This window comes from Mizuhopecten yessoensis, unplaced genomic scaffold (genome assembly GCF_002113885.1).
Source record: "Mizuhopecten yessoensis strain PY_sf001 unplaced genomic scaffold, ASM211388v2 scaffold6015, whole genome shotgun sequence".
NCBI classification, from domain to species: Eukaryota; Metazoa; Mollusca; class Bivalvia; order Pectinida; family Pectinidae; genus Mizuhopecten; species Mizuhopecten yessoensis.
This window is the reverse complement of record NW_018406337.1, coordinates 520,333-544,681: the sequence shown is the minus strand read 5'-3', so window position 1 is coordinate 544,681 and position 24,349 is coordinate 520,333. Positions and strand designations below refer to the sequence as shown.

The window sequence follows — 24,349 nt, the reverse complement described above, 5'->3', positions numbered from 1 at the left end:
ACGTAACAGTAAATTGTTCGTGGACACGGAGTTCCCGCCCTCCGGAGCCTCCCTGTTCTTCAGTCGCCCTGCCCCAGCCGATATCGTCTGGAAACGCCCGGGTGTAAGTATTCAAGGTTTAGTCATGTACACAATTCTTACGGATTCAACAATAATTCGATTTAGAATGCAAACAGTTGATGTACATATTTTGTTTCAAACTAGTAAGATTTGTTTTGCAAATAATTGCAATAACTTGATTTTTTGAAATTTGAAATTAGAAACGTTACCAACAGGAATTCGAATACAGTAATAAAGTGACATATTTTAATAAGTAACCTAGATCTTTAAAATTGATATTTTTTCTCAAAAACTTTTGAAATGAAACTTTAATATTGTATATCTACACGTATATAATGCCACGCTTGATTTTGAAATCATAACAGTAAAAAATCACAGCTTGAAAAAGTTTTTATTATTTGACATATATAGGCAGATGACCCCTGCTTACATAGAAATTGTCCATGCATCTCTATTTTAACAATTAGTCCAAAACAAAGAGTGGCACAACATGCATTAATATTTTCAAAATGTTATTGTTGTAAGTATGGAACAAAATTGTATTTCATGTGAGTTATCTGTATTCTTCAAATCTGGCTATTTATTAACTATAAGTAACGCCATTCCTTTTAAATATTGTACTTCTGCATATCCATTAAAAAAAATCACATCGAAATATTTGTGGGGGAAGGCATAGCATCTTTGATTACAGATTGTTTTTTCGCCATCAATCTTATAAATGTACCTCTGTACATACATGACCCCCGTACCACGGCCAAAAACTGNCACCATACATTGCGGAACTTATGGAATAAACAAAATATAATCAACAACAGTGATCTGAGGAGCTTAAACAAAAGTTAGTAGAGCTATACCTGGATTCGATCCCAGTACCTCGAATTGTTATACGGGTTGATAACTGACTGAATTACTTGGCCAGACGCCTTAACCACTTGGACACCGCTGCCCCCGTTAGGTTTTACAATTTATTGAAAATGCATACACAATAACAAGATGGACAAAAGGACGAAGACACTCATACTAACTCCAACATGTCATCATCAGCATCATCATCGTCAGGGGCGGGTGGCCAAGTAGTTTAGGCGTCTGACATTCTGCTACCACTAGCCCTCCACCACTGGGTCGCCTACGTGGGGCAATTTCCAGGTATTGACCGTAGGTCAGTGGTTTTTCCTCGGGAACTCCGGTTCCCCTCCACCTCAAAAACCTGGCACGTCCTTAAATGACCATAATAGGACGTAAAACACAAACAAACCAAATCAACTTCATCATCATTATCCTAATCATCGTCGTCGTCGTCGACGACCTCCTCGCTGACGCCACCCAACAAAACTCTTATATGTTCTTTGTATAAAATAAACAACAAAACCTCTCACTCGTTCACACGACCGTATCTATTCTCACCCGGATACACCCATGATGGACTTATATTTAAATGTGTGTTACATTGTATCTACATGAACTCTTCTTTTAATGACCCGCAATGCTTTTTTCTACATGTATTTGATAATGTTACAGACTTAAACCTAAATCATTGAGTTCTATTGTATCTTAGCTAAGGCTGATTTAACGAATTGGAGCAAACTGTAGGTCTCCGTAAACGATATTTCGGAAGGATTTTTTTTATTCCGTACCTGTTTGCTCCTAATTTCAGGATATATGTGCAAGTCCAAAGTTTTTTACGGAAGGAGCGAGTGCTGATGATTTCTCCCAGGGAAGCTTGGGTAATTGTTGGTTTGTAGCCGCGTGTGCCTGCATCGCAGAGGATTCCAAACTCTGGAAAAAGGTATGTAGCCATGTTGTGACACATGTGTTGCCATGCGATGGCATATATGCACTTATTCAATGACACAGGCAATAACGTATGTACATCCATGCAAATGGCACACGTGCAACCATGCAATGACAGAAGAGTTGTCATGCAATAACACATATGTTACCATGCAATGACACTTGTAGCCATGCAATGACACCTGTAGCCATGCAATGACACTTGTAGCCATGCAATGACACCTGTAGCCATGCAATGCCACTTGTAGCCATGCAATGACACTTGTAGCCATGCGATGAACACTTGTAGCCATGCGATGACACTTGTAACCATGCAATGACACTTGTAGCCATGCAATGACACCTGTAGCCATGCAATGACACCTGTAGCCATGTAATGACACTTGTAGCCATGCAATGACACTTGTAGCCATGCAATGACACTTGTAGCCATGCGATGACACTTGTAGCCATGCGATGACACTTGTAGCCATGCAATGATGGAAGTGACCTATTTAATGACATATTCTTCTTTGTCCAGATGGACTTTTGCTAAGTAGAATGACAACCAAATAAAATGCGATTAACTAGGATTTACAAAGTAAAGTATAATCATATGAACTTTGAAGCCTTCAATGGCATCTTCAGGGCCTATATTCATGAAACAGTTCTCATGCTCAAGTATGGATTCTGCGCTCAAACCAACTTTCTTGTAACTAGCTAAAATATTGACACACAGTCAATAAGTCAAGTGTAAAATATTTTAAATGGTATTTAACTTAAAGTCGCTCTATGATTTATTAAAATCATCGACAAAATGTGATTTGTATACGTCGTCCGACGGGTCGTATCATGGTATGGGCTGCGTTGTCCGATGTCCGTCCGTCTGTTAACTTTTCCTTATAAGGGCTTTGTGTAATACATGCAAGAACTTTTTGATCAGTTCCCTTCAAATTTGGTATGGTAATGCTAGAATCAAAAATCTTCAACATATATTTCGGGGTTTTCTGTCGAGTTTCAACTTTTCGCGTTTTGGCTTATCACATGCTATAAATGAGTTCCAAAATCGTGACATTTAAACGCTATTCGGCAGAGTTAAGCCCTTTTTTCATTGCCAAATAAGGTCATTCCTTCGACAATACAAGCACATAATAAAGTTACATAATTTAGGTCATTTACGGTGCAGTTGGAAACAATATGACTGTCTAGAGTTTTAAAATTCAACAACACAACGAAGCAATCGAGCGAGATGTGTGTTCTTGCGATGAATGTGTGGTCTTTAGAATCAACGATCATGGTGAATGTGGGTTTCTTTCTTGTAAGTGTTTTTTTCAGGCCAGGGCTTCTACGTTGATAAGTTTTGTACATTTCACTCTGTGTAAAACGAGTCAATCCTTCGTTCTGGGCTTTTCAAATGAAGCACACTTTCATGATTGATCTTGTTCTGCAGCGTGCTTGTCGTATTCTTTTGTGTAGCATCACGCCGATTGTCGCGGAACTATATTTTTTTTAACCAAGATGATATTAAGAATGATCACTAGAGTATTGGTTTAACGAGGTACCAGTGGTGTTCCTAAGACCTGTTCAAAACGAGAAATCTAAGGATTTTGTAGGCACCTGATGTAAGGTAGATATGGCTTTAAACATTCATTTTGTATGTGGATGGGGATGAGGGGGGTGGGGGTTGGGGGTTGAGGGAGCGGGGAGCGGTTTCATCTCTTCTTAAAATTATTTATACAAGTTTCGCGAGGTATCGTTTCATTTTGAAGAAAGGTTTCCAATTTAGAGTTACATGTTTTGGCTGTGGTGCCGGGGTCCTTAACTGCAGACTCGTCTATTTATTGTGTTTTCAGGCAGTTTGATAGGTTGATATCTCTCCAAGAAACGCGATGTATGTTTTGCTATTTTTTATTAGACCCTCTCTTTAATAAATGACTCAACTAATGGAATTAAGATTCAATGGTAGATGAAATGATTCTGAATAATTTCAACAGAAACTAATTTAAGATTTGAAATAATTTCGTTTACTTTACAAGTATGATATATTACATTTATCAGACAGTGAATGGAAACAGCTGCTTTTATGCGAGGGTGTATCATACCGCCACGATGAGTCATGTGCAAAGGATTATTTGTTTCAAATAACCCTTTCGGAACCCTAACTAGATAACATGTATTAAAATGTCACGTCAAATATGTGCTTCACATTCCAGTATTGATGAACATGTCAAAAGTCAGCCTCCTTTTAACACTTTGCCCTAAACATATAATCATATTTTCCTCGTTACTGGGTAGGCGTGCAAAGTGTACATAAATAAAGAAGGTTTTAACAGTCTTACAAAACAAATATTGTTCAACTGTAGAGAAATATATTGGAGGTGTCAGTTTCAAAAACCTGGACGGACCGCCGCATGCTAACCAATCCCTGTAGATTAGTGAATGTAGTCGTCTGGTGATGGGGAACACACTCCCCGCTGTTCGCACCAGGAATGAAGCATGCCTCGCCCCATCTCTCATGTCTGTAATAAACTTGAAAATTTGAAGTTAAGACTAATACATATACTTTCTAATGGTGTATATTTGCGTGTTTGTGTGTGTGTATGTAGCACGCGCGATCTGAAAGGGTGTTTGATGCACGTCTCTATAAATAGCGGAGCGGGTAATAACTCGTCGACACTTGACAGACGCCAGGCACTGATACAAAACATGTCTATCTCCCTTCCCTCTGAATCATCTTCAAACCAGATTCCATACCGAAAATAAATTAATAATGCACATTAAAGATCATAGATGTGAATTGCATATTTGCCTGCGACTTCCTGATAACACAGAAACAGTCACGCTAACTGAAGAGTATATTGTATGTTAGCGGAAACAATATACATATTATTTACTTGGGTACAGAGTTAAGGATACAGATGTAATACATGGAAACACAATTGGTGTAAAGCCAAGTTTTAGCAATAATATATGTTTTCATGCAAAAGGGAAAATCAATTATTTTGTTTTGTAGCACATGTGTTTACATTGCTCATTATGTGTAAACAACACAAAAGTTCTATCATTCATGGCTTTCAGTAGACCATTGAGAGTATGTTTTTTGACTTCCCAAAATGATACACGACTCTTAGGGATTGAAGCACATGTCTATTTCACATATGTTTAGGCTCTCAAAAATTCTAGGATAATTCTATTTGACTGCTGAAATTGCTAAATGTCAAGGGTCAACTGAAAGCCGTGTTATTAAGACATACCTTTAACATAAACTTTTAACCCGCATTATGACGACATCCTATAAAAACCATAACCAATATTGGGTGCTGTAGGTTGAAATGTGCTTGCTATGTAATTGTCAGATCGTTCCGGACTCCGACGAGCAAGAATGGCTGCCTGGGAAGAAGTACGCTGGAATATTCCACTTCAAATTCTGGCAGTGTGGTCAGTGGCTAGATGTGGTCATCGACGACTATCTCCCCACCCGCTACGGTAGACTCATCTTTGCACATTCCAAGAGCGGAAATGAATTTTGGCCTGCCCTTCTGGAAAAAGCATATGCAAAGTACGTAACGTGACCATCGATAGTTAAAGAATGAAAACATGTATGCTACACCAGTACAAGTGGTTGTGGAGCTGGGGCTTGATTGTATTCTCATATGTAAATATATATCTTCTTAAATGGCATATCCTGCCTAACTTATTGACATTTATAAGAAAAGTCTTTCGTTTAATAAGGCTTGGACTAGATAATAAATCAATTGTATTGACCGAAAACCGAAGTGCACTCTGATTACCATAAAGAAACAAACTGTGAAAAGAAGAAGTTTTTTTGTGTACTACGTCATCACAACGTCATGTCCTTATTGTTTCGGCCTTTCACTCGGTAGACTGTACACGCAAAACAATGAATGATGTGTTATTGATTTAGATACATTTCTTAAGTTATTGTATGAAACTGTTGTTCATTTTGTTGAGGTAAGAGACATTGAAAAGTGTTAATTAGATATGGGAATGTTATCATACCTATGTACGACATATTAAACTGTTTCACTTGCTCAGGTTATTCGGTGACTACGAGTCGTTGATAGCTGGGAAGGCACGTGACGCTATGGTGGATATGACGGGCGGTGTTGGCGAGGGTATAGAGCTGGAGGAGTATCGATCTGTGGAGGAAAAGAAAAAACTTTTCAAGATCCTCAGGACCTCCTTTGAAAACAGATCCCTCATGAGCGCTTCCATTAGGGTAGGTCTTTCAGTTTCATCATGAGCGCTTCCATTAGGGTAGGCATTTCGGTTTCATCATGAGCGCTTCCATTAGGGTATGCCCTTCACTCATAACCATGAGCCATATCATGAGCGCTTCAATTAGGGTCATCCTCGATATCCAGGGGTTACGCTCACTTTCGCTCTCTACACCCCTGGAATATGTCATAGCAAATTTGAAGGCATGAAGACTGTTTGATTGGTCTCAGGTAAAAAAAACTGACCAATCGCTAGGCTGATATATGTCCTTTGAAGTTTACAAAGGAGAGACACCCGACTTCAAAGCCTGTCAATTGTTACCGTTACGTAACCGCGAGATTCTTTTGATGTACATCAAAGGATCCAGCTAGTCTCCTTGTCTCATCAAGAAGGTGGCGCACACCGATCCTTCAATTTCGCTATGACATATTCCAGGGTTGTAGAGAGCGAAAGCGAGCGTAACCCCTGGATATCGAGGATGCATTAGAGTAGGCCTTTCACTCATCATTATGAGCGACATCATGAGCGCTTCCATTAGAGTAGGCCTTTCAGTCTCCAACCTCCATTAGGGTAGTCCTGTCAGTCTCCAAACTTAGAGTAGGCCTTTCACTCATCATTATGAGCGACATCATGAGCGCTTCCATTAGAGTAGGCCTTTCAGTCTCCAACCTCCCTTAGGGTATGCCTTTCAGTCTCCAACCTCCATTAGGGTAGTCCTTTAAGTCTCCAACCTCCATTAGAGTAGGCCTTTCAGTGTCCAACCGCCATTAGGGTAGTCCTTTCAGTCTCCAACCTCCATTAGAGTAGGCCTTTCAGTGTCCAACCGCCATTAGGGTAGTCCTTTCAGTCTCCAACCTCCATTAGAGTAGGCCTTTCAGTGTCCGTCCTCCATTAGGGTAGTCCTTTCAGTCTCCAACCTTCATTAGGGTAGTCCTTTCAGTCTCCAACCTCCATTAGAGTAGCTCATCATTATGAGCGACATCATGAGCGCTTCCATTAGAGTCGGCCTTTCAGTCTCCAACCTCCATTAGGGTAGTCCTTTAAGTCTCCAACCTCCATTAGGGTAGTCCTTTCAGTGTCCAGCCTCCATTACAGTAGGCCTTTCAGTCTCCAACCTCCATTAGAGTAGTCCTTTCGGTCTCCAACCTCCATTAGGGTAGGCCTTTCAGTGTCCAACCTCCATTAGAGTAGGCCTTTCAGTCTCCAACCTCCCTTAGGGTATGCCTTTCAGTCTCCAACCTCCATTAGGGTAGTCCTGTCAGTCTCCAAACTTAGAGTAGGCCTTTCACTCATCATTATGAGCGACATCATGAGCGCTTCCATTAGAGTCGGCCTTTCAGTCTCCAACCTCCATTAGGGTAGTCCTTTAAGTCTCCAACCTCCATTAGAGTAGGCCTTTCAGTCTCCAACCTCCATCAGGGTAGTCCTTTCAGTCTCCAACCTCCATTAGTGTAGGCCTTTCAGTCTCCAACCTTTAGGGTAGTCCTTTCAGTCTCCAACCTCCATTAGTGTAGGCCTTTCAGTCTCCAACCTTTAGGGTAGTCCTTTCAGTCTCCAACCTCCATTAGGGTAGCCCTTTCAGTCTCCAACCTCCATTAGAGTAGGCCTTTCAGTCTCAAACCTCCATTAGGGTAGTCCTTTCAGTCTCCAACCTTCATTAGGGTAGTCCTTTCAGTGTCCAACCTCCATTAGAGTAGGCCTCTCAGTCTCCAACCTCCATTAGGGTAGGCCTTTCAGTGTCCAACCTCCATTAGAGTAGGCCTCTCAGTCTCCAACCTCCATTAGGGTAGGCCTTTCAGTGTCCAACCTCCATTAGAGTAGTCCTTTCAGTGTCCAGCCTCCATTACAGTAGGCCTTTCAGTCTCCAACCTCCATTAGAGTACGCCTTTCAGTGTCCAACCTCCATTAGGGTAGGCCTTTCAGTCTCCAACCTTCATTAGGGTAGTCCTTTCAGTCTCCAACCTCCATAAGGGTAGTCCTTTCAGTCTCCAACCTCCATTAGGGTAGTCCTGTCAGTCTCCAAACTTAGAGTAGGCCTTTCACTCATCATTATGAGCGACATCATGAGCGCTTCCATTAGAGTAGGCCTTTCAGTCTCCAACCTCCCTTAGGGTATGCCTTTCAGTCTCCAACCTCCATTAGGGTAGTCCTGTCAGTCTCCAAACTTAGAGTAGGCCTTTCACTCATCATTATGAGCGACATCATGAGCGCTTCCATTAGAGTAGGCCTTTCAGTCTCCAACCTCCCTTAGGGTATGCCTTTCAGTCTCCAACCTCCATTAGGGTAGTCCTTTCAGTGTCCAGCCTCCATTACAGTAGGCCTTTCAGTCTCCAACCTCCATTAGAGTAGTCCTTTCGGTCTCCAACCTCCATTAGGGTAGGCCTTTCAGTGTCCAACCTCCATTAGAGTAGTCCTTTCAGTGTCCAGCCTCCATTACAGTAGGCCTTTCAGTCTCCAACCTCCATTAGAGTACGCCTTTCAGTGTCCAACCTCCATTAGGGTAGGCCTTTCAGTCTCCAACCTCCATTAGGGTAGTCCTTTCAGTGTCCAACCTCCATTAGAGTAGGCCTTTCAGTCTCCAACTTCCATTAGGGTAGTCCTTTCAGTCTCCAACCTCCATTAGTGTAGGCCTTTCAGTCTCCAACCTCCATTAGGGTAGGCCTTTCAGTCTCCAACCTCCATTAGAGTAGGCCTTTCAGTGTCCAACCTCCATTAGGGTAGTCCTTTCAGTCTCCAACCTCCATTAGAGTAGGCCTTTCAGTGTCCAACCTCCATTAGGGTAGTCCTTTCAGTCTCCAACCTCCATTAGGGTAGTCCTTTCAGTCTCCAACCTCCATTAGGGTAGTCCTTTCAGTCTCCAACCTCCATTAGAGTAGGCCTTTCAGTGTCCAACCTCCATTAGGGTAGTCCTTTCAGTCTCCAACCTCCATTAGGGTAGTCCTTTCAGTCTCCAACCTCCATTAGAGTAGGCCTTTCAGTGTCCAACCTCCATTAGGGTAGTCCTTTCAGTCTCCAACCTCCATTAGGGTAGTCCTTTCAGTCTCCAACCTCCATTAGAGTAGGCCTTTCAGTGTCCAACCTCCATTAGAGTAGGCCTTTCAGTGTCCAACCTCCATTAGGGTAGTCCTTTCAGTGTCCAACCTCCATTAGGGTAGTCCTTTCAGTCTCCAACCTCCATTAGAGTAGGCCTTTCAGTCTCCAACCTCCATTAGGGTAGGCCTTTCAGTCTCCAACCTACATTAGGGTAGGCCTTTCAGTCTCCAACCTCCATTAGAGTAGGCCTTTCAGTCTCCAACCTCCATTAGGGTAGTCATTTCAGTCTCCAACCTCCATTAGGGTAGTCCTTTCAGTCTCCAACCTCCATTAGGGTAGTTCTTTCTCTCTCTTCAAAAGAGCTCGCATTATGTATATAAACAGGTCATTCACTCTCCTCATTGGAGCCTCTTGGTGGATACTTCGTTCGTTTTCTACCTAAGAGCTTTAATTAAGATAAGCCTTTCACGCTCTTCATTGGAGCCTCTTGGTGGATACTTTGTTCGTTTTCTACCTAAGAGCTTTAATTAAGATAAGCCTTTCACGCTCTTCATTGGAGCCTCTTGGTGGATACTTCGTTCGCTTTCTACCTAAGAGCTTTAATTAAGATAAGCCTTTCACGCTCTTCATTGGAGCCTCTTGGTGGATACTTTGTTCGTTTTCTACCTAAGAGCTTTAATTAAGATAAGCCTTTCACGCTCTTCATTGGAGCCTCTTGGTGGATACTTTGGTCGTTTTCTACCTAAGAGCTTTAATTAAGATAAGCCTTTCACGCTCTTCATTGGAGCCTCTTGGTGGATACTTCGTTCGCTTTCTACCTAAGAGCTTTAATTAAGATAAGCCTTTCACGCTCTTCATTGGAGCCTCTTGGTGGATACTTTGGTCGTTTTCTACCTAAGAGCTTTAATTAAGATAAGCCTTTCACGCTCTTCATTGGAGCCTCTTGGTGGATACTTCGTTCGTTTTCTACATAAGAGCTTTAATTAAGATAAGCCGTTCACGCTCTTCATTGGAGCCTCTTGGTGGATACTTTGGTCGTTTTCTACCTAAGAGCTTTAATTAAGATAAGCCTTTCACGCTCTTCATTGGAGCCTCTTGGTGGATACTTTGTTCGTTTTCTACCTAAGAGCTTTAATTAAGATAAGCCTTTCACGCTCTTCATTGGAGCCTCTTGGTGGATACTTTGTTCGTTTTCTACCTAAGAGCTTTAATTAAGATAAGCCGTTCACACTCCTCATTGGAGCCTCTTGGTGGATACTTTGTTCGTTTTCTACCTAAGAGCTTTAATTAAGATAAGCCGTTCACACTCCTCATTGGAGCCTCTTGGTGGATACTTTGGTCGTTTTCTACCTAAGAGCTTTAATTAAGATAAGCCGTTCACACTCCTCATTGGAGCCTCTTGGTGGATACTTCGTTCGCTTTCTACCTAAGAGCTTTAATTAAGATAAGCCGTTCACGCTCCTCATTGGAACCTCTTGTTGGATACTTCGTTCGTTTTCTACCTAAGAGCTTTAATTAAGATAAGCCGTTCACGCTCTTCATTGGAGCCTCTTGGTGGATACTTTGGTCGTTTTCTACCTAAGAGCTTTAATTAAGATAAGCCGTTCACGCTCCTTATTGGAACCTCTTGTTGGATACTTCGTTCGTTTTCTACCTAAGAGCTTTAATTAAGATAAGCCGTTCACACTCCTCATTGGAGCCTCTTGGTGGATACTTCGTTCGTTTTCTACCTAAGAGCTTTAATTAAGATAAGCCTTTCACGCTCTTCATTGGAGCCTCTTGGTGGATACTTTGGTCGTTTTCTACCTAAGAGCTTTAATTAAGATAAGCCTTTCACGCTCTTCATTGGAGCCTCTTGGTGGATACTTTGTTCGTTTTCTACCTAAGAGCTTTAATTAAGATAAGCCGTTCACGCTCCTCATTGGAGCCTCTTGCTGGATACTTCGTTCGTTTTCCACATAAGAGCTGTAATTAATATAAGCCGTTCACTCTCCTCATTGGGAGCACTTTAGGTATTCCCTTAACAACCTTTATGGTAATGCGTGACTTTCCACTCTCTATAAAAAAAACGTTCAAGAGTTACCCAAAAGTCGTTGTTCGCTGCTACATGCTAATAATAAACATATGAATTCTTTTAAAATGCCATCTTGAACTCTACTATTTCATAATTAATGCAGTATTGAACATTGCCAAAAGATGTTATTTAAGATGAATATCTAAAGTTATCTTAAGATCAGCAGTGTAGTGAGATTTGGCTGCTGGCATCAGCCGTCATAAAATACCAAATAGGTTACCTTCACACTCACAGATGGTTTTATGTTATGTAATATTTCACCTATAATCACTATGCTCAAAGCTAGTTTTATGAAATAAAATATTTCATCTGCAAACCTTATCTTCAGCGCTATTTCAATTTTTTTTTCAATTCATCTGTTACCCTTATACTCAAAAAATAGATACATCCATTGCATCTATATTCTTTGCACTCAAAGCAAACTCTATGTTAAACAATATTCCATCTGCATTTCCTAAATTACTCGAAGTTAGTTTTATTGATTCTGTTTATGCAGTACAATATGTCATCTGTAATCCTTGAGCTCAAAGCTAATTTCATATAATATTTAACAACATCGATAACGCCTGTACTCACACCTAGTTTCTTCCTTTACCTTATCCTCTTACTTAAACCTAATTTTATGTAAATGATGCTCTTTTTTTTAAAGTGGAAATACTCACGTGTGGAAATATTCGCGTTTGCAATAGGTAAAATCCCTTCAAAATTCGCGTGTTGGTATTTTCGCGCTTATTTACTTAACGCACTTAACGCTAACATTTCAACAACGCCAAAACGTACATTTTTAAAGTATGAAATACAATAAGATGTTGTAAGCTACATGCGATAATTAAAGGTCATTTGGACATACAGGCAACAGGTTCAGAGATGGAGTCTCAGCTGTCATGCGGATTAGTAAAGGGACACGCCTACAGTATCACTGCCGTCAAGAAAATAAAGCTAGTCGGTAAAAACCTTTTCGCAGTATTCAACCGGACGAAAATGAACATGATACGGTTAAGGAATCCCTGGGGAGGAACTGAATGGAGGGGACCATGGAGTGATGGGTGAGTTTTGACACATAGCTATCTGTTATTGCATAGGGCTCTGAGAACTTGTTACAGCTATATTTGGACCTAAACTAAGGTGTTCAGACAAATTTTACATGTTTTAGGGGGTTTAGATCGACTGTAATGATCATTGAGGGTGTCATTTTTACCGAAGTTCGATCTTAACACCTAAAACATGTAACATACCTCTGAACACATTAGTTTTCAGGTCCATGTGCTATTGCATAGGGATTGTGCAGTTTTTCTGATTTCCCAGCCTATCGTAGCTTGTTCCATTAATCGCGTTAAATTTAGATCCTAAAATTAGTCAGTCATTGAATCAAATGAGTTCTCTAACAGTTGTTTTGTTTTATAAGTCTTAAACGATATTGGTGGAGCGGCACGAGAACAATGTCCATCACGTGAGCAATTGATTCAAAGATAGTCTGAGTGAGATTTGGAGCAGTCTGTTATAAACAATCACATAGCAAGTGCTTGCATTCATAATGCTATGAATTCTATCTTGATATTAAATCCAATTTTAACAATTGCATTACATAATATTGCAAATGAAAAAAAAGTTTATATTATCTTGATTTAATATTTAGTAGATAGATTCATTACATTTTGCTATTGATATATTTGACCCTTTCAATATGATATTCATGTTTCTGATATCTTTCATACTCTGTCACATTGTGAAGAAAGCACTTATACTATTCACCAATCAGAGCGGCATTTTTTGTTTACTGCATTTAAAGCCGGAAATAATTGTTCAGATACAAGTAAACAGGTAAATAAGTGTTCGTTCTGGTTTACCAATTGCTGCACACACTACAGAGTTAACTAATCTTCTAATAACAGAAACAAATATAGAATCTTGTGCAATAGCCCAATCAAAATGGCTCACAGACTTGATGTCAAATATGAGTCATTAGAATATGGTGTCAAAGATTACATTATTAATACCCCATATATATGATACAATAACTTTTTTGTCGCTATATGTACTTGAAAATGTACTAAATAGGAAATTCAATTTTTTTTTCGTTCAATACCAACTACATATTATTCATATCTCAGAACAAACCAATAGTTTTGCTTGTAAAGTCATCGATATTCTCGCATACTTCTGAAATATATTGGTTTTGGAAAGGGAAAGCTATTAGATATACCGTAAAAAAGTGGACATGCAACGCACAGCAACTTACATTCTATGTGTACTCATGACATATGTTACAAATCTCACAGCGGTTGAATACATTTCATGTCAAGACATGCTATAGTGTGAGAATCAGCGACACACAATTCTTTAACTTAATGAAATGTGTGATGTACGATGAAACAAAAAAACTATTCATTTAATATAGAACGATTAAAATTATAAGGAACGCATGAACATATTGTATTGCCAAGCAAATGGATTGGGTACAAGTTATTAAACTTATATCAAGCCCTTTCCCAGCGAATCACAAGCATATATTTACAATAGTACAAGATGGCAGACTTAATTAATATACATATATATACTATTTCATTTCCAAATGCTTTGATTTAAAAATTCAATTTATAAGAGAGAGANATAATACATACATCTTTATCATTATTAATGTTTAACAGATGATATCTGCCTCCACAACAACAGATGGTGTAAAAATGCATATTGGACCATGTGGTTGGTCGTTGTCCATGCAAACGGAACTAGTGATATTCAATTCGTTGTTCACAACTTTCTCCTGGTCATGTCAAGGCCAATAGCCATTTTGGTCTCTGTGGAGTATACCATAGATAGATGATACATTTTATTATTTTGTATTTGTAGGTCCTCTGAATGGAAAAAGGTTAGTGAAAGCGATAAGAAGGAACTTGGGTTGACTTTCGACGACAACGGTGAATTCTGGTAGGTTGTTTATTTTCATTATTTTTGCATACAAGACGTAACACAATAAAATACCCCCTGTCATCGGTACTATAACACCCATTATATACAGTGTTATGAACACACATTTCATAATAACTGGTGCCGCTGTTTGATTGTTAATTGTGGTAATGTGATAAACAGGATCTTACATTCGGTTCCATTTCAAATGCTATTTATTACACTTATTGCCACTTTTTCATTTTACCTCTCGATGTGTTCTATGGATTAAAGTAACATAAAACACATAATGTGTATACATGTATACTACGTAATGTACAGATTGTTTTCGTCACTGTACATAAAGATATAATACCATTTACGTACATGCATTTTAATTGAATTCAGCTAAAATGTATATTCATGAAATAAAATCGTCCTGATGTTAACATGTAACGAGTGAATTTTTGCATATTGTGTAAAATTTACAAATTAGTATTCATGTGGTTCGAGGTAAATCGATGATGTTAAAGCCTCTGTGATGATATTTGTTTCTGGGGAGACTGATTAATTCGCTGCTGTTGTGTGTAATCTTTATTGATGTGTATGTACTGAATTCATGAAATGCTAATTTTCGAGGCATCTCCTTGATGTCATTCGAGTTTTTGGCCCTTGAGAGTATGTATTAATAAACATTTAAACATTAGATTATGTTGTCTCGCTCGTTATTCCTATCATTACGAAGTTTGGTGTTACTGTCAAGTCATTATATGAATAATTATGAGCAATTTATACATATATATCTATAGGATACCTTAATATCAATGGTACTTTCAAATATGTCACAGCTAATGCAGAAATAATTTATTTTCAATATCATGTTTAATAACGCCATTTGGCACGATAATTTATATATTAATGTCAATGATGCATGACGTCACAATAGACGACGTCATTCATGTCTGAAGTCGTGGTTATTGGTTCGTTTCAGGATGGCGTTCGAAGATTTCTACAGATACTTTACCTCCATGGATATATGTCACATGATCAATACGTCATTCTTCTCCTTCAAGAAAACCTGGAAACAGGATAAGTTCTGCGGAGAGTGGAAACGTCCAGACAGATGTGGTGGGTGTGGAAACAATGGGTCTTTCCTCAACAACCAACAGGTGAGTGACTATAACATTATTACAGATTATCTGTCCCACAGCAGGCAAAGCGCTAGAGATGTCCACAGTGTTTCTTCGTATACAGAGTCACCTCCCCTTGACCTCGTTTTGGATAACACTTCCGTTGACCAGGTGGCTCAGGTGTATTGTAATCAGAGGCCATGTGTTTGATTAGTATCAAAACGCATTATTTTATTTTATTTATTTCATTTCCCCCCAAAACAGTCCTGCAAGGTATAGTTTTCTTTTCAACAATGATTATCAAAAGGTATGGTCATGCAAAAAAAAACGTTTCTTATGTTTTTGCAGAGGACATTTGTACGGGGATTTTAAGATTGTTGTATTTTTCAATAATCAGTTACCTCCCTTAATCAACATAGTCCTACATCATCAACACAAAACACACACTCAAGACTTGTTTAGTAAAGTTTGAGCAGCTTCAGCAGTATATATCTGCCAATAAAGGGTATACAGTATAGCGTTGAATTATACCGGTCGCTTATTTACCACCTCGCCAAACATTTTATTATTCCTTTTCCTTATCAATTCCTTTATAAGGGTCTACTGCTTGATTCATTTATAATTCCAACATCCAGCTATACAATTGGTGGTAAGACAACGATTTAATCTAGTGTAAAAACCAATGAAGGAAAAGAACAATCGCCGGGAAAAGAATATTGGAAATGACTTTCTCACGGCACTGTCATAGCCAACAGTTGTACATTTCTGACGTTCAACGGTTTTTTTGGGCACATGTTTTTTTCTTATTTTACGGAATTTCAACAAATGTTCATTCGTCCCTTACATCAATAATGTCACTGCTGAGTCTCGCATGATCGAAATGGTCGTATGGTATACGTTCGAAAAAGGCGTTACCTTACGTCGTATGTTTGGTAGTTAAACGTACGTACATGATCATAAGATTGTAAATTGGACATCTCGATATTGTATGGCTTGTATTCATAAAATCAGCCACCTGCTCTAACCACAACTAGGTGTGCAAGCATAATGCCTTGTTCCGGTAATAATCTATGTATGTATCATGTTCCCAAATCATTCACATGAACTTTGAAGCTGAATATTTAGACTTTACTTTATGACGGTGACGCACCATTTCAACGTGTTATAATTCAAAAAGGTTAGCGTTAACTCAGCATTCCTCTTTAAGCATGGTAATGGTATAATTAATACGGGCCGACATTTTGGTGTTTGGCCATGCTCTGTATGTCTTGTTTGGACTTATTGCAGTACGTGTTTACCGTGGAAGAGGACGATGGGGAGGTCTTACTTTCACTGGAACAGTGGGACAAACGAATCGACAAGGACAAGGGCAAAAGCAACTACACCATCGGCTGCACTGTGATGAAAGTAACTGTCTGTCTCAGTAGTTATCGTATAAAGAATGATTGTTCTCAATTTAAATGCATGATCGGAATATTTCACACACTGCATAAATCAAACAGCAAACTTTATAACTTGCTAAAGCATGTAGGATCGATGACAGATATTTCCTCACACATCTTACCATTATAACTGTGTCAACTGTATTGAGACACGAAACAACGACACAAAAACAACACCAAATGATAATGTCTGGTTTGTCAACTGAAAATGGTATTGCTTTAAAGCGGTCTTGATAATTGGTAATAATTAATGTAAGCAGATTGAAATAGTGAGCAGATGCTTCATTTAAATACATATACAAAGTAATAGCAAATCTACGACTGTTAAGAATTTAACACCGATACGACAAAAACTAAAATGTCATAACCGCGAATATGTAAATAATATTCAGATCTGCATACGGTGAAACAAGGAAAGGACGTATACACTTTTGTAGTCATATTCTAATAATGTCTACAAATAAACTTCCAAAGATTTGATGAAAAATTGAGATTGTTTTCTCTTCTCATTTTAGACTGATTTAAACCGGAAGTTCCGTATGCATGACAGAATGGACAGAGTGCATTCTGGTCCGTTCTCTAACGCACGTGGTGTGTTCGCGCGTATCAACCTGAAGTCTGGAACATACTGTATCATACCTTCTACGTTTGAGCCAGGGAAGACAGGCAAATACTTACTTCGTGTCTTCTGTACAACTGCGCCGTTGATGAGGTACAGTACACTTCCGTTTCTGTGTGATTAATGTCATAGCACTAACTAAATCCGTGAAATCGTACTTTTCATTTCTTCGGGGAGTAATATCTTAGCTCCTTTAGTGTTCTTTTATGGTTAGGGATTTTGTTGTACCACTGTAGAATCAAGTCTACCTTAACGAAAACCTGGAATGAACGGTCACATGTAAAAAACGAGCAGGTGTTATATTTTATTACAATTTAATTTATTTATTGAACTAATTTAAGACAATTTTGAACAGATACTAGCTCATTTTAATGATAATAAAATTCTACATTTATAAAATAAAATAAGATACTCAGTTATTAGCAATATTAAATAATTACAATACATATATTTTGATATGGTATTTTTTTTTACATAAATGGAACTTGACAGTAATACCTAATTATCTCATTAGGCAATGGGCTTATCAACAAACTTCAAAATATGAGTAAACTCGGGAAATATGCTTTATAAAATTGTTTTGTTGTTTTATAATATAGGGAACTTGTGCATGACAAGCCCCTTCCCCCACAGATCTGTGGCATAAAGGGGATCAAGAAACCCAAGGTAGCCGCTACTCAAATAACGATGGTGCGAGCGGAGGCTCTAGAGGCGCAGGATTGGGATGGAGGTAGGCTTATTATAGATTATAAAACAGTTTAAAATGTGTTAGTTTAAATAGTATATGTTTCATTTGATTAAGAGCCAAGTAGACCAAAGTCGTTCAATTATTTATCAAGTTATGGTGTTTTTTTCATTATAATTATAATTGTACTTATACGTTGTACTTGTTGACGTGTCTAGCCTCAGTTTCGTACTTTATAAGAAGAGATGAGCTACTTTTGTTATCGATATTTGTGTTGCGTTTCTAGCATCATATCCGTATTTTATAAGAGAAATGGGACACATTTGTTATCAATATTTGTGTCCTATTTAACTTCTAGCCTCGGATCTGTACATAATAAGAGAAAATGGGACACTTTTGTTGCCAATATTTGTGTTCCGTTAATGTGTGCGTTCAGAGAAAAGATGAGATACTTATAAATCAATATTTCTGTTCTGTTTCTAGCCTCTGATCCGTACTGTGTAATATACTGTAACAAGAAAACCCAGCGGACTAAAAGCATTCCGGACACGGTCAACCCGGAATGGAACGAGAGGGTGACGTTTTATAGACAGAAGCCTGACAAAGACGTCCGCATTGAGGTAACACTTTATAGAACAGATATACGATGGAACGAAAGGGTGATAATTTACGGACAGAAATATGGCACAACATTCTTATTGAGCATAAAAAAAATCAACAGAGATCTGGGAAGAAACGAAAGGATGATTGCCTTTTTAAACTAACCCATAACAATCAGAACACAGCATAACCTCAGATATCTACAGCTACTCTCCGGAGTACATTTAATTTGTGTAAATTATCTTTAAAAAGGTAGGTTTTCACAACATGACCTATTTGTGAGCTCGATAGAGTTATTCCCCTTTTGTCTATTATAGAGGACGTTGACTGGAACGTTCGTTAGACATGTATTTGATATTATGTGGTTCGATATTAAGAGTAAGTTGATTTACGATGAAAGTCGAAAAATGTGGATTTAAAGGAAGACTTGTGAAACAAACTACATATGTTTGACAACATCAAGCGTTGTAGCGTGCCAATATGTGAAAACAACCCGACATGATATTGAAATAGTTACGTTTTAACATAATAATTTTCCTCACATTCTGGCTTCTTAATTTTCCTTAACTGCTTTCTTGAACATTTGAAATATGTTGCAGGGGGTATTTTTCACGGCGTATGTTTGTGACTTTATTCTATATTTTTGGGTTCCACATGGTGAAAATTATGTTAATGACTTTCATTAAACTTCCTGTCTCACTTCATCACGGCCTTTTCAGCAAAGTTTTCATAACATTTCTTCTCACTTTTTGTACGATATTGTTTTATGATATATCGTAACATTTAGGTTGAAAAAAACAATGCGAAAGTCGGTGACTCTTCAAATTTTTAAAAAGGATTTTCTTGGTACAAAGTTACAGTAGTCAATCCTTGTTATTTCTTTTCAAAATCATAAAACATATATAATATAGTATGAATTTGTATCACATTGATATTATTTCTATAAAGATTGCAAGAAGTTGTATTTTCGATCAGTTTTGATGGGTTCCTTCTCAATAAGTTAAGTGGCATGCGATCCTAAGTGCCGACGTAGGACTGTACCGTTAAGCTAACTACGTGGAATGGTGTTGGAATCTAGTCGGCTTCTCCGACACTTACATTTGTCGTGCAATCAATAGCAATATTGTTATAATTCGAGGTTCTTATATACCGCTTTATTACAACCTAGTTCGTAGGTCGTCTCAAAGCGGTTCACAAATTATTATCCGTGGTTATAGGTCCCTTGCAACCAGCCAATACATTTCTCAACTCCCTGTTGAGCATACAGACGGTGCTGCAATTTCGGCGCTCACAGCTAGCATTCTACAATTCTAGCACTACCCAACCACGGACTCATTTACAGCGGAGTAGACTGGAACAAGCGGAGTAAAGTATCTTGCTTAAAGATACAACCCAGTGCCATGCCGTGACTCGAACACGCAACCCTTCGGTCACGAGCCCGGCGTCCTACCACTAAACTATCGTGCCTCAGTAACGTCTACAGTGTATATGTATTGTCGTACTCTGTTTGCACTCAATGTCTGTGCAAGTTTTTCCTGATTACGCGAGTGTGATATTCTACATCTTCCTTGTTATTGCGCATCATTCCGTGATGGAGCGATCGATGGTTCAAGTACACAAAGCACTGTTATCTTAAATTTAAATTTAAATTTTATGTTACCTCTTTTATTGAAGTCGGTTCATACTTCAACTCTTTATCTGCTCAATTTACATGAAAATAATTGTTAGCTTACAAGTGGAAATTCAAACGCTTCTAAAGTAAATATATATTGTCTATATCCTGTATGGTCTGACATGACAACATCACCGACCTAGCTTGATCTTCTGTTTTGTCGATACAGCAACACACTTCCAGACTACCGTTGTGTATAGAAACCATTTATAACGTCTGCATAATACATATCGGGAAAGCAAAATAAGAAAATGTCTGCAAGAGACAAGCACTTCCATTGAAATCAGCCATATCTTACATTTTTTTTATAGCATTAGTCATATATACAGGCACCCTACATATGTATAGCTATAGTCAATATTTTGTTTACAAAATAAACATATGATTATATCAAAACAACATTGAGTAATATTGATATAGATGGTTTCAAATGATTTTGAAAAATATCTAGAGCAGCACAAATAAAACTATTCCATGCTCAAATTCATAGATAGTGTATCAAGTTCAAATCTAACCGATACGACGCTCTGTTGAAAGTTCTGAGTTTGAGTTCCAACGTAATGCTTGTATTTACACATTGTGTTTTTTTTATTTCAGGTTTGGAACCATAATATCATCAAAGACGGGTTCATGGGGATGTGTTTATTACCCATGTCGGACAAGAAGTCCTACAGGGGAGGGAATACTATAAGGCGATTTGAACTCACTGGTCGAGGAAAAGATAGCACAGTAAAGCGACGAGGGTATCTATGGCTGAAGGTGCTACACAGTGAAGATATGTCACACGTGTGATAGCGCATATGTGATGAAGATATATCACACGGGTGATAGCGCATATGTGATGACGATATGTCACACGTGTGATAGCACATATGTGATGAAGATATGGCACCCGTGTGATAGCGCATAGTGATGAAGATATGTCACACGTGTGATAGCGCATATGTGATGAAGATATATCACACGTGTGATAGCGCATATGTGATGAAGATATGTCACACGTGTGATAGCGCATATGTGATGAAGATATGTCACGTGTGATAGCGCATATCTGATAAGACGACTGACATAGTTAAAACAAACTGCCTTGCTCAAAATTTGATCATGATTCAATTGACGCCTAACTTTAATTTTCTGTGACATATGCTGTGTGTATATATGGTTTTTACAAAATGTCTTGCACGGTAAGCAATGAAAACATGCTTAAAAACAGAAAATCTCTAAACAAAGGCCGATGCACTGGGGAAAATTTCAATGAAACATCATTACATCGTATACTTGTAATCTGGAAAACCAGTTTGACGGATCTATACACACCATCCACCAAACTGTTCGTGCAATCGATATTCAATCCAATGTATCTAGTCCAACGTTATTTCTACCGCTGTTCTCTATCTGTACATTTACAGTAAAACCTCGTTATGCTGCCACCATTTGTCACAGGATAAAAGCCGGTATAAAGGGATTTGGCGATAAGTTGAGGAAAACATCTAAAGGAATTCATAAGAAAAAGAAAAAAAGCAACATTAATATATTGGCGGTAAGTGAGGTGGCAAATGGAGTATAAGGCATTATATCGAGGTTTCACTGTATATACACTATGGTATTACTGTAATAGTTTTTTTCGTGGTACCTTATTTTCGCATCTTAGGTAAAAAATTACGAAACCTTTTTCTTGCCGATTTTAGGTCTAGTTGTCATGGCACACAGTACCACGGTGCAGATGAAGTAATTTGCTATTTTCATCAAAAATAACTTTTATAGTGTCAAATATTCGTGCATATATTAATTGTGTATATGCACACTGATATCTTCAGATGGAGTTGTAGGTATCAATATAGTACCGTAGAATTATGTTAGCATCAACGCTACATAAATGCACAAATAACGTAAACTGCAAACAGAAGGTAATTTATTTTTTAGGTACAACAGTACAAAGAAACAGTCGTTACACTAAATAATGAAACTCCGTTATTTGTTTCTAAAGGGGTTTAATGCAAAGCATATTTTACTGTTATGTAGGATTTGGCTGCAGTAGTTTCAAACTATGTAAGAGCACATGACATTAAATTTAATGTATTCAAGTGGATTTTTGTCACAGTTAAATTTTTGACTTTTTCGCTTTCAAGATAAAAGGGCAAAGTTTTCATGGCAGAGAATATTAGCACACAACATACATACTTTATTTGTGCAGGGAGAAATGGCTACTGGACGATTATGGATTTTATAGGTGAAAAGCGAATATTTGACTGGGGGATTTTTTTCCGGTTATAATTGTTATTGATAAAAGTATTTGTGTATATAAATGTATTATATTGCGCTGTTATATCAGCTGTTACTAATATATATAACGCAATTAGATGCTAAACTAACTCTTAGTAGTAAGCCAGTGCTTACGTAGGCTGGGCTCTTGTAAGCTTACATTCTTATGTTCACATTTTCTCCACAAACAATAGTTTTAATAATTTTGATAGATCTTTCTACGGAGACATAAATGCATCAGATATATATTAATTATATTCAACAACAGCACAGTTCTTACGAGAGTGGTTTAATTGTATCACTAGTCTCCCAATTACGCTGTTGATTCAATCCATGCATTAAGAATTTCAAATCATATCCACAAAATAAATGAATCAATGGTAAATTGAGTGTGGAACACGCGACCTTAAACTCTATTTGATTTGATTATAAATTTGTTACGGATTACAAATTTAATAGAGTTAATTTTTGCCCTTTTCACCATTCCGTCTTTGCGTATTGCAGAGTTTTCTGCTCTTGTGAGAAGGTATTGATTGTTACGTCATTTGTTTGTGAGAGTAACGTCATCAATTTTTGAGAAAACGACGTAATTTTCTCACACAAACCAATGACGTAACAATCAATACCTGCTCTCAAGAGAAGATAACTCTAATACGCAAAGACGGAATAAACAGTTCTAAGAATGCCTACTCTTGGCTCGTTGCACAACAATTATCACATTAGTAATATTTGTAGCAAAAGTTGATTCTCTTTGTCTACTAGTTGACTTAAACTTCAAAAGATGTCGAAACAATTGTGAATATATTGATTTTATCTTACTTGATACTAGTATATTGTTTTGAAGCCGGTACAATATAAGGTATAGACATTGATAAATATAATGATAAAAACAAAAATATTGTAAATGCTGTATCGTATTAAAAATGGATTTTCTGCTTTACCAATGAGGCACTTGCTTACAACAAATAGAGTATCTTCTAAAAAATGGATACATGTGTATTATCTGCTATATAAATGAATAATTTGGTTTAAAAATTAGTTTCGTATCTTTGTTCCCCTTTCTTGGAAATAATATGATTTTTCTTTTCTCCAAAACAATCCGACAAAATTATAAGACTGATAAGATGCAATGGAAGGAATGATAGGTACGTTTAATGGAGCTATTCAGGCCTTTCTGTTATCTACAAGTTTAGAATAGTGTGTCCAAGTTGACTTCTTCAACTGTCGTTACCTACATGTACAGACCAAACAAAAAATATTGGTGTTTCCGGTAACCCTACTTTTTGTGCCTACCCTTAACTTTTCCAGGCAATTTTCAAAGAAGAACTGTTAAAGTCCAGATCATTCTCCTATATAAACTATAAAATTATTTCTTAAATAAAATTTGTTACCTACCTACTTACCCTAATATTTTCCAATATGTTATAGGAAACACTTATATGTTTGGTCTGGCCTTACCTTAATAGTAAACGTGTCCAGTAATACAAAATTATTGAAAATAGATGTATTCCAACATGTTGAATGTGATAGTTCGTATTATATGTTTGAGCATGCGCATAGACAATACATATGCTCAAGGATCAAGTCATTTTATTGGCTACATATCAGGATATATTTTATTATACAATTTTTGCTGCGCTTGTTGGCATTTATTACTTACATTTATGCGTAAATCTATTTTATTTTGTGAATATATATTTTTGCCATAATTTTCTGTACGTCATTGTCGGAAAATATTAATGAGTTCTTTTCAAGATCATATTTTGTAATCACGCATATAGAACGCCTGAACATTTGTTAGAATTAGTGTCATAAATTATTAGCTTGATTTCAAAGTATGTACTAGTAACAATTTCACAAATATATTAAATAATGTT

At 37.7% G+C, this 24,349-nt stretch overlaps 1 protein-coding gene across 3 annotated transcripts in view; it reads left to right on the top strand.

Moving 5' to 3' along the window:
• The window catches only part of LOC110451430 (calpain-5-like), a 33,744-nt gene extending 10,721 nt beyond the window's left edge, over positions 1 to 23,023 (top strand). For all 3 annotated transcript variants that reach the window (XM_021499444.1, XM_021499445.1, XM_021499446.1), the window contains exons 2-13: positions 1 to 103; positions 1,715 to 1,846; positions 5,187 to 5,389; positions 5,887 to 6,070; positions 12,029 to 12,222; positions 14,027 to 14,104; positions 15,054 to 15,231; positions 16,480 to 16,599; positions 17,150 to 17,346; positions 17,853 to 17,983; positions 18,422 to 18,558; positions 20,808 to 23,023. The exon at positions 1 to 103 is cut by the window's left edge and continues 78 nt beyond it. In XM_021499444.1, the coding sequence (XP_021355119.1) occupies positions 1 to 103; positions 1,715 to 1,846; positions 5,187 to 5,389; positions 5,887 to 6,070; positions 12,029 to 12,222; positions 14,027 to 14,104; positions 15,054 to 15,231; positions 16,480 to 16,599; positions 17,150 to 17,346; positions 17,853 to 17,983; positions 18,422 to 18,558; positions 20,808 to 21,002 (1,852 nt within the window). In that variant the 3' untranslated portion in view covers positions 21,003 to 23,023. The remainder of the gene's footprint in view (positions 104 to 1,714; positions 1,847 to 5,186; positions 5,390 to 5,886; positions 6,071 to 12,028; positions 12,223 to 14,026; positions 14,105 to 15,053; positions 15,232 to 16,479; positions 16,600 to 17,149; positions 17,347 to 17,852; positions 17,984 to 18,421; positions 18,559 to 20,807) is intronic.
• Positions 23,024 to 24,349: the final 1,326 nt, after the last annotated feature.